General features: G+C 44.2%; 1 protein-coding gene across 2 annotated transcripts; it reads left to right on the forward strand.

Annotated features, from left to right (window-relative positions):
- The first annotated feature begins 3 nt into the window (after positions 1-3).
- On the forward strand, positions 4-17102 carry cfap70 (cilia and flagella associated protein 70). 2 transcript variants are annotated; one of them, XM_045719866.2, is made up of 26 exons: positions 4-177; positions 533-716; positions 900-998; positions 1123-1208; positions 1362-1547; positions 1979-2161; positions 2412-2506; positions 2766-2868; positions 3130-3264; positions 4718-4879; positions 5952-6044; positions 6814-6905; positions 7149-7209; positions 7641-7835; positions 11674-11805; positions 12481-12606; positions 12900-13033; positions 13300-13415; positions 13816-14001; positions 14201-14394; positions 14744-14896; positions 15441-15602; positions 15913-16002; positions 16225-16326; positions 16707-16754; positions 16837-17102. In XM_045719866.2, the coding sequence occupies exons 1-26, from the start codon at positions 106-108 to the stop codon at positions 16915-16917; spliced, it is 3270 nt and encodes a 1089-aa protein (XP_045575822.2). In that variant the 5' UTR covers positions 4-105; the 3' UTR covers positions 16918-17102. The 2 variants fall into 2 exon arrangements, with proteins under 2 accessions (XP_045575822.2, XP_045575823.2); XM_045719867.2 differs by lacking the exon at positions 16225-16326.
- Positions 17103-17403: the final 301 nt, after the last annotated feature.

Consider the following 17403-nt stretch of genomic DNA (forward strand, 5'->3'; position numbering starts at 1 on the left):
AAACCGGGACACTGATGTATTCACCTGCTGCAGTGCAGGGGGTTTGTTTTTCCAGAACAACCAACAAACATTTGACTTTTACTCATTCTGATTTACAAAACCAGAATGGAACAATTTCGTGGTGCGGGAGACAAAGCAACACTCGTGAAAATAACAGTACTTCGTGGAAATAACCTGGTAAGCTTGCATCCCTATCTGGTTTCCAGTACGTTAGTAGCACTGATAGAATATGAACGGTCAGTTGTAGTAACTTGCATATATGGCTAACTTGGTGTTTTACATTCTTGGGTTCTGGGGATCCACAGTTGTGCACTTTTTTTTGTCCTAGCTCAGGAAGTACACCTGATTCAGTTAATCAAGAGTTTGATGACTAACTTAATGGATCAGTTAAGTCAGGTGTGTTTGGCTATGACAAAAATGTGCACCCCCGGCTGTGACTGAGCTCTATTGATCAAATTATGCTAGCTAGCTAACGTTAGTATTATAATAAACACACCCCTAACAAAATGGTGTCGCTGTTTTTCACTTCCAGAGGGGCAACAAGGCTGAGTCCATCCTGAACTATGTGAGGGCTGAGTTCAATGGCATCGTCCTGGGAGATTCCCAGAAGCTGGATGCTGCTGTGGATCAGGGCGTGGACTACAACTTCACCTGCAGCTTTGAGTGCTCAGATGCTGCCCACACATTAGATGACATGGCACACAAACCTGTCATATGTGAGCTACTACTAACTAATCCATTATTATGATGTGTGCTGCTTGTTTGATGTTAAAGCCACTATTTATCTTGACGATTGATCCATATCCTCATTGTACCGTGTTTCCCTCGTTCAGCCAGTTGTTCACCAATCCACGGTTGCTTATCACATTAATCCTCTCTGTTGTGTCATTGTCATTTAGTGACAGTGATTGAGGTCCTTCCCAAGGAGAAGAAGCAGAAGGAGGAGAAGACTGCAGTTATAGGGCAAGCTATAGTGGACTTGCTACCTCTCTTGCATGGTGAGAGACCAACACATTAGATCCAATCAAGTATCCATCTAACTTAATACCTTCCAGGGCCCCCCAAAAAAACTCGCTCATGTTTGAAATTTAAACGTATACCTCTCTCTCTCACCCTCAATAGGTCAGGTCAGCTTCTCCTCCACTGTGCTACTTCATCCAACTCCTGGCTCACCTGCGGAGGCAGCCTCACAGGAGGGCAGCTGTAAAGTAGGAGTAAAAACTAACCAGCACGAGAGACGTGTGTGTGAGACTGTGTTCATACGTGTGTGTGTGTGTGTGTGTGTGTGTGTGTGTGTGTGTGTGTGTGTGTGTGCTCTGTTTGTTTGTAATTGACATCTCCCTCCTCTGCCTGGCACCCAGCCATCTCTAGACGTGACCGTCTGTGTTCCCGAGCCTCTGCTATCCAGCGTCCAGCTGTCTAACTCCAACCTGCTGAAGGTTACTGTGGAGACAGCTTACTCTGTCCCGGAGGTGTGGAACCCTGTCTCTGGGTCTGGTCCTCCCTCCAGCTACGTGGCTGCCCTGCAGGTTCCCCTCACTGCAGAGGTGAGAGATAAGAGACCTATGTTGCCATCAGGGTTGGGGCCAATTCCATTTAAATTCAGTCAATACAGGAAGTAAAGTGAAATTCCTCTTCTTTTCATGCCATTTGGCAAATATTTGCTATTGAATAGAATGACAACTCTATAGGTTAGTTCACAATCACACTGGAATAGTACAGACCAATTCCCATACTAATGCACTAAAGCATTTTTACTGTGGAAATGTTGTCAACTTTGAACTATTGACTGTAATTCAAGGATACAATATCCACACACACACACACACACACACACACACACACACACACACACACACACACACACACACACACACACACACACACACACACACACACACAGATGAACCCACAATCCCTAATGTCATATGACATTTCAGTTTAACTTGTACCTGACACATTTCTTGTTTCCCCCCAGAAAGAGCAGGTGCTGATGTTCTCCAATGGGCTGCTGAAGGTGGGCGGGGAGAGTGAACCCATGGGAAGACCCAGGAAGTGGCCCTTGGGTCCCCTGTTGGCTCCTGGAGCTCAATTCATACCAGGTGTCTCCATGGAGGGAGAGCCCATTGAGATGGAGGATGGGGATCTCACCAGCATAGAGGTACTCTAGCCTACTTGTACTCTAGTATTATGGTTGGTATAACCATCTCTAGTATTATGGTTGGTATAACCATCTCTAGTACTGCCGCACAATCTCACCTTAATACCAAATTAATCAAATGTTTTTATTGTTCTGTCGTTTTTTCAATTATTGTCATTGAGTCATCGTTGTTTGCGCTCTCAGTGGTTTGACCAATACATTCTGTGTAATGTATGGATCTCTTCCCCTCATCTCTTCCTGTGTTTCCCAGGACAGGGATTTCCGTAAAGAAGCGGAGACCAATAAGAAGAGGGTGAGCTGGGACACAGAGCGTCGTTGCTTTCTGGATGCAGATGGTGCAGCCTGGTGAGACAGATACACCACCTCACTGCCAACAATCTGCTTCTATTGAGCCCTGCTTTAAACACACAAATCTTGGATTTTATCTGTAACAAATATAAGTAGAGAGGCTATGAAGCTACAGTATCCTCAATAAAGTTTTTCAATATTGAATTGAAAAAAGTTGGCCTATATAATGCGCTGCTACCAAATTGCCCTTTGGGAACAATAACGTTTTATTGAATTTAATGGAATTCTCTATCCATGTTCTATCCTCCTCTCTCAGTCTGACCCGTAGGATAGCAGAAAGCAGACTGTGGCCAGTAGAGGTCATGAGGTCACCACAGGTTGGAGCCACTAAGGGAGGGAAGGCTGGCAAAGACAAGGGAGTAAGACACTGAATTTCTCCTATACAGGATCTGATTAAATCACTCTTGGCCATTATTGTTAATATCCTTACTAATGTTTGTTTGAACTGCCTTTTTGTGTGTGTGTGTGTGTGTGTGTGTGTGTGTGTGTGTGTGTGTGTGTGTGTGTGTGTGTGTGTGTGTGTGTGTGTGTGTGTGTGTGTGTGTGTGTGTGTGTGTGTGTGTGTGTGTGTGTGTGTGTGTGTGTGTGTGTGTGTGTGTGTGTGTGTGTGTGTTCAACAGGGTGAGGATGAGACTCAACTCTCCTTCCATGGAGTGGCATACGTGGACATGGCGCCCCTGTTGTACCCCGGGGCGAGGCGTGTCCGTGGGGCGTACCAGCTCTACCCCTTCTACGACTCTGACCTACTGGTCAAGGTGAAAGTAGCTTCGACTACAGCCATTCAAGGTTTCTTTAGAATATGGTGTAGTTGGGGCCTCCCAAGTGGCAGCAGTCTAAGGCACTGCATCTCAGTGTTGCGGCGTCACTACAGCCTGGGGTTCAATCTCATTACCGGGAGTCCAATAGGACGGCGAACAATTGGCCCAGCGTCGTCCGGGTTAGGGGAGGGTTTGGCCGGGGCGGCTTTACTTGGCTCATCGCGCTCTAGCGACACCTTGTGGCGAGCTGGGCTTCTGCAGGCTGACGCGGTTGTCAGTTGAACGGTGTTTCCACCGACACGTCGGTGCAGCTGGCTTCCGGGTTAAGCGAGCGGGTATTAAGCACAGTTTGGCGGGTCATGTTTTGGAGGACGCATGACTCGACCTTCGCCTCTCCCAAGCCCATTGGGGAGTTGCAGCGATGAGATAAGATCATAATCACAACATTGAGGAGAAAAAAAAGGGGGGGGGATAAGAATATGGTGTTGACAGGTTTGGTATCGCAAGACTAAGGTGAGATAGTCTTGCTGTGGCAGGTGTGGAGGAACGGTCAGTACTAATTTGTCACTCGTGATTATTACAGAACTGCTTTAGGTGTGTGTCTGTGTGTGTGAGAGAGACTGTGATATGAGTGGAGAAATGAAACAGACTTGCAGAACAGACTACCAGAACAGAGGCAGCCATGTTGACTAATTCATTCTGAGACACAGCAGTTGTCCAGATTATCATCCATTCTATTCCGTGCAGTTTTCGTGTCCTTGTTGCTCTCTCTCTGTCTTGGAGTTTTGTTTAAAGTATCATTCTGCTGAGGACATTTGGTTAGTTATTTTGGTTTATTTTTGTACATTTCCTATGTAGCTAGATAACACTTTATTGCCCTTAAAAAATGTTCTATGATACCCTAAGGTGTGCTAAAATAGAGAATCAAAACACTTGATGGTCCATGTTATTACAATCTTAAAACAAATAGTTTGTGTTAGCGCAGTACATCTCATAACCATTAGGTTTGTAAGGGATCTTAGCTTGTACATGAACAAATGTGGAAATATGAGATACATCCGTTAACCACAACACACATTTGACACATCTTTTAGTATTCCACAGCTGTGCAGCACTGTATCCCTGCGGGGATGGTTTTTACTCATTGCCAATTGGCTTGTTGTGCCATTGTTTGGATTGTTAATGGAGGCTGCTGAGGGAAAGATGGTTCATTATAATGGCTGGAACGGAGCAAATGGAATGGCATCAAACGCATGTGTTTGATGTATTTGATACCATTCCACTGATTCTGCTCCAGCCATTACCACGTTCATAAGGCAACAAATGGACTGAAACAGGAGGGACGACTATGGACTTGGTCCTATAAGTACCGTAATTTTCGTTTACCCGTTGCAAAATGTTTTGTTACGGTGTGCCCTAATGAACACGACCCTTGTATTGTGTTTGACAGGCTAAGAGAAACATCAGTGTTCTGAGAGAGAGTATCAGGGCTCCGGCCACCCAGGGCCGAGGTAGGGCCCCCTCCTCCGTAGGCTCCTGCAAGGCGGTCCCTAGTAAGATGTTTGACGGCGGTCACAAGGGCGGGAAGGACACCAAGGATTCGCCCAAAAGGGTGAGCGACTGACTTACTGCCTTTTTGACCATGATGGGGCTCTGTGTCTCAGACAGTGGCTCTTTCTCAATTCATCTTTCCTTGATGCCTTGCACCCTCTCTCCTTGCCTCTTTCTCAGAACACATTGGAGAACAAGGTGAGATGGGAGGGACCTTTGACCTTCTCCTCCAATATGGTTGAGTAGGAGGCAAGGAGATAGGATGCAAGGAATCGAAGAAAAACAAATTGCGATAGAGCTAGGATATGATTCCTTGTAAAAGGTCTCAATAGCATTCAGTGACATCCTGTTGATAGGCCAGCTGCAGTCTCCCACAGAGCATCTTAGATCAGAGACCCTGATTTCCTCTATGATTGAATTGTGGGTCGGCCGCAACAGGAGCGCTTCCCAAAGCAATTAGCCTTAATGGCAGCAGCTTGCCAGCGTCGTCAGAGAGCGGTGAATCATCTCGTTAGCTGTTAGCTCATCTGGCCCCTCGCTACAGCCCCCCCCCCCCGTGGCCCAGCAGCAGAAGGAGCGACGAACACACACACTCACATACATACACGTAAACATACACATACACAGCCACCCCACCAACTAAGCATCTGTCATGGCCAGACAAATAACAGGCTCTTAAACACAGGCATGCACCCACACACACATGTGCCTCCACAAGTGTGCACACACATGCTCACACACACACATGCATGCCCACGGATGCACACACACAAAGTACACATACATACACACACACACAAGCATGCAAGCATGCACAGGTACATGAATCGATCCACACAAACAACAACCTCTCATTCATGGTTCATACACAAGTGTTGCCTAGAAGTGTTGCCTAGAGGTATTGCCTACACATGCCCACATCCAACCAGAAAAGAACTGTTTAATAACTGTTATGAACTGTAGCATGGCTGAACCATGCAGTTGGTTTGCTATTGTCTATTTTCAACTTTGTCTTTTTTCAATGTCTCATGGCAATATTCTAACTTGTAAAGAGTGAACTAGAAGAGAAATATGCTGTGCTTGTTTGTCTTGATTGGTGGGAGAGAAGGACATAGTGATTTGTTTTATTTCAGCCTGGGACTCAGGGGAAGTCAGCACCCATTGGCACTGATAGTGTGACGCTGGTTGAAACAGAACAGCAGCAACAAGTGAACACAGAGGGTCAGGTGAGTTGGGGTTCTGTGAACCATTAAACAATATCAAATCTAGAGGTCATGTATACATTTACAATGTAGTCATTTAGCAGACTCTCTGTTATCCAGAGAGACTTACAGGAGCAATTAGAGTAAGTGCCTTGCTCAAGGGCACATCAACTGTAATGGTTGTCGTCGGATAAAGCGGACCAAGACGCAGCGGGGAAATGTGCACTCATCTTCTTTATTAATAGGACAAAGAAGGAAAAACCAAAATAAACACGTACACGAAAAGACACAACGACGAATAACAGTGTGGTAAGGCACAAGGCTATACACACAACAATTTCCCACAAAACACAAACAAAACACATACCTATATATAGGACTCTCAATCAAAGGCAACTACAAACACCTGCCTCCAATTGAGAGTCCAACACCCAATTACCTAACATAGAAATACTAAACTAGAGAGAACATAGAAATACAAAGAACATAACCCAATACCCGGAAATAATAAATCAAACACCCTTCTAAGCAAAACCACCACCCCAAACCACATAAAACAAATACCCTCTGCCACGTCCTGACCAAACTACAATACAAATAACCCCTATTACTGGTCAGGACGTGACATCAACAGATTTTTCATATAGTCGAACCAGCGACCTTTCCGTTACTGGCCCTACGCTCTTAACCGCTAGGCTACCTGCCACCCTCAATAAGTAGAACCTATCATCTCTGTGTACCATTTCCAGTGTATCTATTGCATGTGGCAAATGAACTTGAACCTTGAACTTAGATGTATGCAGATTCCAGAACCTACATCATCATTGAAATCGCTCTTGAGAAGTCGCTGGTGCCAAAGAGATCACCGGAAGAGTTAGCCAAAAGGTAACGTAACGTTTGTTCAACTTTAATTAAATATGTGGAGTGGCCTCAAAGATAAACATGTAAGTCTGAAGTAATTGAGTGGAAGTACTGCAGTAATATAGATTGGAATGGGAAGAAAAAGGGATGGTTTGTTTGAATAGATGTTGTAGTAGCAGTTGTAGTAACGTTGTAGCAATATCCTTGTAACGTTGTTGTAACATTGTTTTATGGTTTACTACGTTTTCTCTGCATTTCTGTTGAAAGGGTGATGGAGCTGATACCTCCTAGAGCTCCTTTGCCTCGCAGACCTGCTGGAGCAGAGAGAGTAAACCACCCACACACACACACACACACACACACACACACACACACACACACATTCCACAAACACAATCCAATAACATGGTCTGATGATTGCACTTCCCTCAATCATTACATTCACTCTGAGTGATTGCCATCTTGTGGCCATAATCTAGACTTGTGAACACAGTCAAAGGTAGTAGCCTGCTAAAGTAAGTAGAGGCATAAAATGCCAGTGGTTTCCAGTGATGATAGCTGCTGTCTCCTGCGGTCCAGCACATCCCAAACCAACGTCACACTTAACCTTATAACGGGCTCTGGGAAATGTAAATTGTTACCAAATGTCATAATTGTTTGAAAACAAGTCTATTTTTAGCCTTACATAGCCCGTCCTTCCTTGCGGCTTTGCTTCCTTCCTTGCTTCCCTACTTCCTTCCTTCTATCCTGCTGTACCAGGCTGTGCAGGAGTACCAGGCCCAGATAGCCAGTGTGGCAGGCCAGGTGTTGGAGCAGTACCAGCAGCTGTTCGGGCCTGCCTTCCTGCCCGGAGAGAAGCCTCTGGACCCAACCAGCCAGGAGCAGCGCAAGACCAAGCTCCTGGGAGAACTAAACTATTCTGGGAAGTACTTTGCTTTCAAGGAGCAGATTAAGGTGAGAAAGGGCTGGGTCGCATTCATTAGGCACCAAAAAAAAATGACTGAAACAGGCAGAGAATACCTGAACTTAAGAAACAGTTGTTTTTGTTTTCCGTTGCAAAACCTTTTGCTACGGTGTACACTAATGAGTATGATCCTGGTTAGGGGAGTGGGTAAAGGATAATGTTGAGAATGACCGTTGCATGAGGGCTCAATAGCTGCTTTTGGACAGCGGGGTCGGGGCTAACCAGTGGCCAGCTGGTGCTTATCTCCTAAATTCTGGTTAACAAGCCAGTCTGCTTGTTGTTCTTCTCATCTGAGGTTGGTTCCTTACAATGTATTATAGATTTAGTGAAAGATCAATTGGATCCCAAATATCCTGATCCCAGATCTGTTTGTGCTGTCTTTCCAAGTTTGACCAGCCTAGCTCTGTCGTCCCTTTTTAAGTATTTTTGAGAAGACAATTCAATGCTGTCTGATACATATGTTTCCCCTTGTATGTTATTCATAAACAATTGTTTTTCATAGAATATCAGAAGTGGGATGTATAATAAGACTAACAATATACAGTTGAAGTCAGAAGTTTACATACACTTAGGTTGGAGTCATTAAAACTCGTTTTTCAACCACTCCACAAATTTCTTGTTAACAAACTATAGTTTTGGCAAGTCGGTTAGGACATCTACTTTGTGCATAACACAAGTAATTTTTCCAACAATTGTTTACAGACAGATTATTTCTCTTATAATTCACTGTATCACAATTCCAGTGGGTCAGAAGTTTACATACACTAAGTTGACTGTGCCTTTCAACAGCTTGGAAAATTCCAGAAAATTATGTCATGGCTTTATAAGCTTCTGATAGGCTAATTGAGTCATTTGAGTCAATTGTAGGTAGACCTGTGGATTTCAAGGCCTACCTTCAAACTCAGTGTCTCTTTGCTTGACATCATGGGAAAATCAAAAGAAATCAGCCAAGACTTCAGAAAAATAATTGTAGACCTCCACAAGTCTGATTCATCCTTGGGAGCAACTTCCAAACGCCTGAAGGTACCACGTTCATCTGTACAAACAATAGTACACAAGAAAAAACACCATGGGACCACGCAGTCGTCATACCGCCCATGAAGGAGACGCATTCTGTCTCCTAGAGATGAACATATTTTGGTTCTAAAAGTGCAAATCAATCCCAGAACAACAGCAAAGGACCTTGTGAAGATGCTGGAGGAAACAGGAACAAAAGTATCTATATCCACAGTAAAACAAGTCCCATATCGACATAACCTGAAAGGGCGCTCAGCAAGGAAGAAGCCACTGCTCCAAAACCGCGATAAAAAAGCCAGACTATGGTTTGCAACTGCACATGGGGACAAAGATCATACTTTTTGAAGAAATATCTTCTGGTCTGATGAAACAAAAATAGAGCTGTTTGGCCATAATGACCATTGTTATATTTGGAGGAAAAAGGGGGAGGCTTGCAAGCCGAACAACACCATCCCAACCGTGAAGCACGGGGGTGGCAGCATCATGTTGTGGGGGTGCTTTGCTGCAGGAGGGACTGGTACACTTCACAAAATAGATGGCATCATGAGGCAGGAAATTATGTGGATACATTGAAGCAACATCTCAAGACATCAGTCAGGAAGTTAAAGCTTGGTCGCAAATGGGTCTTCCAAATGGACAATGACCCCAAACATACTGTTGTGGCAAAATGGCTTAAGGACAACAAAGTCAAGGTATCAGAGTGGCCATCACAAAGCCCTGACCTCAATCCTATAGAACATTTGTGGGCAGAGCTGAAAAAGTGTGTGCGAGCAAGGAGGCTTACAAACCTGACTCAGTTACACCAGCTCTGTCAGTAGGAATGGGTCAAAATTCACCCAACTTATTGTGGGAAGCTTGTGGAAGGCTACCCATAACATTTGACCCAAGTTAAGCAATTTAAAGGCAATGCTACCAAATACTATTTGAGTGTATGTAAACTTTTGACCCACTGGGAATATGATGAAAGAAATAAAAGCTGAAATAAATCATTCTCTCTACTATTATTCTGACATTTCACATTCTTAAAATAAAGTGGTGATAGTAACTGACCTAAGACGGGGAATTTTTACTAGGATTAAATGTCAGGAATTGTGAAAAACTGAGTTTAAATGTATTTGGCTAAGGTGTATGTAAACTTCTGACTTCAACTGTAAATCTGTGGTGTCGTGTCTTCGGGGGTACCATTAAACTGAAGATATGTTTATCAATTACCTCCCTGTAATTATTATCACGCGATTAAACTGATTAATCGTTTAATTGTAATTAACTAGGAGATCGGGGCACCAAGGAGAATATTCAGATTACAAAGCTATAATTTTCCTAATATAACTTTCCTGTACTATAATATTATATTCTATTATAGTATAGGCCGATTATCTTCTAGTTTAAATGGTGTATTTACCTCTAGTCCAGTCTCATTCCAAACGTCGTAAATTGTTGTATCTGCACGAACCCAGTCTTTACTAAAATCATCCATACATCAATTGTCTTAAAATCATTTATTTACTACACTAAGTAATTAACAGAAAACATACAAACAGTAATTATCGTCACAAAGGATTGGCAGAGGAATGTGCCCTTGTGGGCTAAAACAGGCATGGCTGGTCTGTTAGACAATGGGTCATAAACGGTCAGCTGAGAATGCACACCTACAGAGTTCATTAATATTAACAATTGACAATTGAAGGCTCACTCATTCGGGAACAATTGCAATCAATATATATTTACGCTCAGTGTGTCGTTCTGATGGAGAGTTTTGTCCGCGTTCTCTCTCTCTCTCTCTCGGTTAGAATAGATCTTTCAGAGCGACATTCATTAATGTCGTCATAGAATGGTTGTTTCGTTGGTCTTCGCGTTCGATGATATAATTTACTTAGCTGCAGACTAATAATTAATATCAAAGACTTGTTCTTATTCTGTCGGTATCAATAGTCTAAAAGTTAACCACGTGGTATGGTTCACTTTCAGTAGAGGAATTGGATGGTAAAACCTATTGGCCATCGAGTGGAGGCCTGGTCTAAGGAAATGTAAATCAGGGAGGGTTTTATAGTGACCCTTGAACAGGCTTGTCAAATGACGCCTGGTCCTGTATGGGTCCCTGGGGGCGTGCCCATGACTGAGCTAGACTTGGTTACAGAAATACAATTCTATCACATTACATCAGTACATAGCATCTCAATGTCTTACAAAAGCTTTATCCTTATTAATACATTCTATACAACCATTATGATGCAAGTCTCAAGCTGATGCTATTATATAAACAGTTTTATGGTAATATGGCTATATTGTCTCTTCTGAGTATCACAAAACTGTACCAAGCGGATCAGTTCGTAGCTGGATTCTTCACCAATCTTCCATACCTTCTCCAGAACACAAAATGTCGCTTGGCTCTCCAATTCTATGAGTTGGAAGAATTTCCTGTGTCTCTCTATGGGCCATGTGGCCAGAGACTCTCCTGGAATTTTAGAGTTTTTACAAACCTTTACACATAGGGTGTATTGGGGGGAAGGTAGGTTGGGTGGTGGTGCAAAAGGGAGGGGGTCAACTGTCCTCACTGTACCAAAAGAGGCCAACGTCATGACAGTGGTGATGTTTCTGCTACCACGTCAGGGTCAGTACTCTGTGGTGATGTTTCTGCTACCATGTCAGGGTCAGTACTCTGTGGTGATGTTTCTGCTACCATGTCAGGGTCAGTACTCTGTGGTGATGTTTCTAATACCATGTCAGGGTCAGTACTCTGTGGTGATGTTTCTGCTACCATGTCATGGCCAGTACTCTGTGGTGATGTTTCTGCTACCATGTCATGGCCAGTACTCTGTGGTGCGTATCGTGAGGGAGAAGATGCTGCGGACCGAGGCCTTCTCAGATCCTGAGCAGCTGCAGGCCTTCCTCAGCCAGCTCTATGTGTTCCTGGTGGACGAGATGCACGTTGCCCTCAACAAGGCAAGACACACACACAAACACACATCCTTGCTCACCCTTCCCAGTCCCACCATACATACATTTACATGACCAGTTCTTCCTTTCCATGGATTTCAACCTATTCTGTTCTTCCCTTCTCCCTTCCTTAATGTAGTCTCGTAAACCCGACCACAGGCAAAAACAGTGACTAGGATCTGGTTTCAATGATGGACTCTTTTGGTATAGAGGAACTACGTCACTGCCTGCGTCACTACTTTATCCGCTTTAATAAAGTACTAAATAGTAGCTAGCAGGATGGAGATCAAAGAGGTTATTGTGTGCATTTCACAAATGGCTAGTTTGCATCATCTATCTTAACTAAAACCAGTGCAAAGGTTTTGCCTGTAAACTTTGGTTTTGAATCGAGATGTTCTGGCATGGCTGCCTTGTGATTTGTTGGGAGAGTCCCCAGATGTGTATTTTATTTTTTTATTTTTACATAGGCAGTGACGTAGTTCCTCGATACCAAAAAAGTCCATAATTGAAACCAGCCCCTAGTCACTGTGTTGCCTAGGGTTGGATGTTCATAACTATCCCTTATGGGGCTCTGTTTATAACATGCTATATTTGGTGAAATATATGAATTATATGCAATCGTTTGTGTCCACAAAATGTACAAAAAAATACTTAACTGCCTTGCCCTTCTTCTCTCTCCAGACGCTGTCAGTGGATGCCCAGGAGACTCAGCCTCGCCCCCTGGTGGACTGTGCCCAGCTCATCCACTTTGCCAAGGAGGCCCAGCTCAACGGGGACTACCAGCTAGCTGCCCAGTACTACCAGGAGGTAACAGAGTGTTGGAGGGGATCATTTTGGGCAAGGCGAAGTGCTGAAGAACTCATCTTAATCACATTCTGAGTAGTTACACACTGTCTGTCTGCACCACACACCTTGTGCTGCAGTCACTAGAGTGCCTGTGACAAAGCTACTGAATGTTTTCAACCATTGGACCTTTAGTTGTGACGGGAGGGATAAAACATCATAACAACGGACATTTCTAAGTATGGTTTTAGTTAGTTCAGAAAGGGATGTTCTAACTCTGTTAGTGAGCTTGGTTTGTGATGGTTCTCCCACTGCAGCAGCTGACTCGTGACCGTAGCGACCCAGCCCACTGGTTTGACTATGGGGTGTTGTACATGCTGACGGCTGACTACCAGAAGGCTGAGGAGTGCTTCCACTACGCTGTGTCCATGGAGCAAACACACCTGCCCAGGTAATAGGGAAGGGGAGAGTAACCTGGTTCAGCGTTCAGTCTGGTTTAACCAGACTAGGGGAATAGAGGTCCATACTTAAAACTGACATCCAGTGAAACCAGGAACTTGTCATTTGCATGTATACCTCTCATGGGATGAGGGCCCTCCCACAAGCCCTTTCTGGGGGTTTTCACCCCTGCACAATTTTCTTTTATGTATTTTTCTTTTATGAGTAAATAAATGAATTACAGAGTCTAACTGAATGATATTCTCTGTCTGTCTGCAGTTTGCTTATGTGTGGTATCCTGGCAGAGATGGGTGGACGCCTTGAGGAGGCAGAGACATTCTTTGAAGGAGCCACGTGTGTGGACCCGGCCAATGTGGTGGCCTGGACTCTGTTCGGTAAGAGATGAGAGTCAGGGAGGGAGATGCTAGCCTGGTCCCAGATACTGTATGTTTGTAACAACAACCCTAGGGTTGGCTCTACAGCACAAAGTGATCTAGGACCAGGCTGGAAACGCCTCTATTAATCACAAACACAAACAGATACCTCTTACTTTAATTTGTCAGCGAACATCATCTAATCCCAAGAATTCAATACAAAGAAACAAGGACACGCCATGATACTTTAGTAATAATTTATACCGTGTTACAATACTAGAATAATGTGTTGTAATAGAGCTGTTTGACTTTAGAAATATTGGTGTCGATTCTAATTCTTCATTTGGAATCAATTGGGAGTCAGTTCCAAAAAATGTGCCATCCAATGGTGGTGACCATATTATCTGTGGTCACTGGTCAGGCCTGTTCTATGAGGGCCAGGAGAACTCCATCCAGACAGAGATGGCCTTCCTGGAGGCCACCAAGCAGCAGAGGGCAGCCCTGGTGGTCACCCCACCCTGCAGGGTGGAGACAAGCGTGGAGTCACCAGACCTGGGGGAGGAGGAGCAGGAGGTGGTGAACTGTGAGTCGCTCACCATCAAGCCAGGTGAGCACTGAAGTGTAGCAGATGCAGTATCGCTAGCTGGTTAGCCGAGCGACAAATCGAGCATCGTGCGGTGGCGCCACCCTGCTTGAGACTAGACATATTGTCAGCCTTGTTCAACCAAGACCATGCTTTGTGAGTGTGAGGTGTTGTTGTGCAAGAGGTCAAAGTCATTTCTGTGATCTACTTTTGTTGGCTGTAGACGTGGATGGAGACACAGAAGCCAGTGTGGTGACCGGGTCTCAGAGCTGCCAGGACAGCAAGCCTGGGGAGGGATACAAGGGAGGTGCTGAGGCTGAACCTAGTGCCATGCAACACCTAGCAACCCCCACCAGACTAAACACCACCATCTATATGGAGACAGTGCAGTTCCTGCTGCAGAACAACGCACTACAGGTCAGCAACATGAGCACACACACAGCTACTAGACACACACTAAACCATGGCCCAATCCAACAGAAGATAATGAGTGAAAAACACATACAGTATGTTAGACTGGTAAGTTACTATAGCTCTGTATAATAGTATCTCTCTCACACTGTCTTCATGCTTATCACTCTTTAATTTGGCCAATATTCTGATACGAGATCTGTGCATCAGTCCAGACACATATTTGTCAGCCTTCCCTCTGTGTCCTGTGTTTGCTACAGATGGTAGATGATAAAAAGAGACTCTGCACGGTGATCCATGTGGTTTATTGTGTGTATGTTTCTAATCTTGTCCAATTCTGACCCTTTGTCCACAGATGGCCCAGAGAGCGCTGGCCCAGGAGCTCTTGTGCCCAGAGGGGGGTCTGAGCAGCTCCTACCACCTGGCCCTGGCCCGCCTGCAGCTGCTCAGGGCAGAGTACAGCAGCGCTGAGTCCAGCCTGAAGGAGGCGCTCCATGACAGCTTTCAGGTAGCGCCAACAGACATTTCCAGCCCAATTCCCAGACACAAATTAAGCCTGGTCCAGGAGTAAAAAGCATTCTCAATGGAGATTCTCAATTGAAAGAGCTTATTAGTTCAGAACTAGGCTGAATCTGTGTCTGAGAAGCTGGCCCTTTCAAGTTCAACTTTCAACTTTATTGTTACAAAGGAAATTGGTTTTGCAGCAATCTGATGATAATCTGATGCTTCTAAATGGTTTATATATTATTCCATACAGGAATCAAATGTCTAACACATTAGTGTGATCCCTGCAGGAACTGAACCCACAACCTTGGTGTTATTAAAACCATGCTCTAACTAAGTGATCTATACAGGATATGATTGCTATATTGTATATTCTGGACACGTATGGGGCCCAGATGGGTATATTCTGGACACGTATGGGGCCCAGATGGGTATATTCTGGACACGTATGGGGCCCAGATGGGTATATTCTGGACACGTATGGGGCCCAGATGGGTATATTCTGGACACGTATGGGGCCCAGATGTGTATATTCTGGACACGTATAGGACCCAGATGTATGGGCGTTGTTTGGGCACATACACCACCTGACTGGGGAGTTTGGGAAGGCCCAGGAGTGTTACGAGAGGACCCTGGACTTTGTGACGGATGCCACAGACACACACCCCGTCTACCTGCGCCTGGGATCCATCTACCTGCAGGAAGGGGAGGTGAGATGGACGGGGTGGGGGTCGCACACAACACCTGGGACCTGAGAACAATGTATTTACTACTGGGGAATATTCAGGAGTTGGTAGTTGTTTTGGTGGAAACTGAACAATACATTATTCTAAAAATATTAAAGTTACCTTCTGTAATTAACTCCCTGTAATTAAGAGTCCCTAGGAGTGTGTGAGATACGTTGTTTTTGGTCTGTTAGTTTGACTCTGCATCTCGTCCACCAATTAGGTGTCTACAGCTCCTACCTACCGATGTGTGCCAACATGATTGAAATTAACACTTTATGTATTGACACTAAAGTTTCAGAGGGCGAAAATGACTTACCTGCGCGCCTGCAAGAGCTCCCCCTCCTGCCTCACCTGGCTGGGACTAGGGATCGCCTGTTACCGGGTAAAAATACCATATCTACTCTTCCCAAGCTCCTCTAGAAATGATACTGCTCTTTTTGATTATGTATGAAGGATATATTTGTGTGTGTATTTTTATTATTTGTTTAACCTTTTATTTAACCAGGCTAATTAGGAATACATTCTTAGTTGTGTGTGTGTGTGTGTGTGTGTGTGTGTGTGTGTGTGTGTGTGTGTGTGTGTGTGTGTGTGTGCCCACACACAGCTAGGGGAGCTGACTGAAGCAGAGGATGCACTGACAGAGGCCAACATCCTGAACAACGGGAACGCGGAGGTGTGGGGTTACCTGTCTCTAGTTTGTCTGCAGGTGAGCATTCAGTCCATAGAAGTAGAATCCATAAAACGGTCCTCCCCATTCAAGTCAATGATGGCCAGCCAGATTGCCAGAGTTCGAGGTTTCAAACCCTTTCTATGGATTGTGTTTCTATGATCCAAACCTTATGATGTCACCCCCAAAGAATTACATATCGAATGAAAGAATCTCTGTTTTTACATCTTGTTATGTGGGACTGAGTGCTATAGTGTATATATACAGTACAGTATATAGTGTGTGTAGAAGGGGGCCAGAAGAGAATTGGCTCCTTTAGGGCCGTGTACTGGGGTTTTTGACACAAACAAAGAGTTCAGGTGAAATCCATGTTTATTAACCCTCAAGTGTATGTGTGCATGTGTGGTTGTGTGTTTCAGACGGGCAGAAGACTTGAGGCAGAGCAGTCCTACAAATACGCCCTGAAGGTTGTTCCTCTCTGAATTGTTTCAAAACAATGTTATTGATATGTATATGCATTTAATGAAGTAAATTACTTTTATTTCACAGTTGAACCTACAGAAAGAGGCAGTTCTTCGTGAGATCAAGGCACTCCAAGATCATGTTGGCTTTGGAAATCCATGTTTCTGAAGAATAACTGCCGGCACCATCAATGATTTAGATTAAAAAACAAAGATGAATTGTAATTCTGGTTGGTAAATACCTAATGGTTGGCATTGCAATGGGACTGTGAATTGTGGAAGGAATTACACATCAATGACTTGTACACTTGCCTCCATCTTCAGCTATATCTGATTAAAAGTTGTTACTTTTGCATAATGTAGGATATAATATTGTGACACAACAAAGATGTGCCGATCCAGAGAGAGTATCTGTCCAGAGGTGGAAAAAGTACTAGTTTGTCATACTTGAATTAAAGTAAAGAAACTTTGATGAAAATTACTCAAGTAAAAGTGAAAGTCACCCAGTAAAAGTCTACAAGTATCTGGTTTTAAATGTACTTAAGTATCAAAAGTTTAAGTAAATGTTATAAATCTATTTCCTTATATTAAACAAACCAGATGGCACAATTCTCAGGACAGCCTGGGACAGGACAGCCCCAGGACACCAACAATC

Source organism: Salmo salar, chromosome 06 (assembly GCF_965601325.2).
Source record: "Salmo salar chromosome 06, fSalSal1, whole genome shotgun sequence".
Classification (NCBI taxonomy): Eukaryota; Metazoa; Chordata; class Actinopteri; order Salmoniformes; family Salmonidae; genus Salmo; species Salmo salar.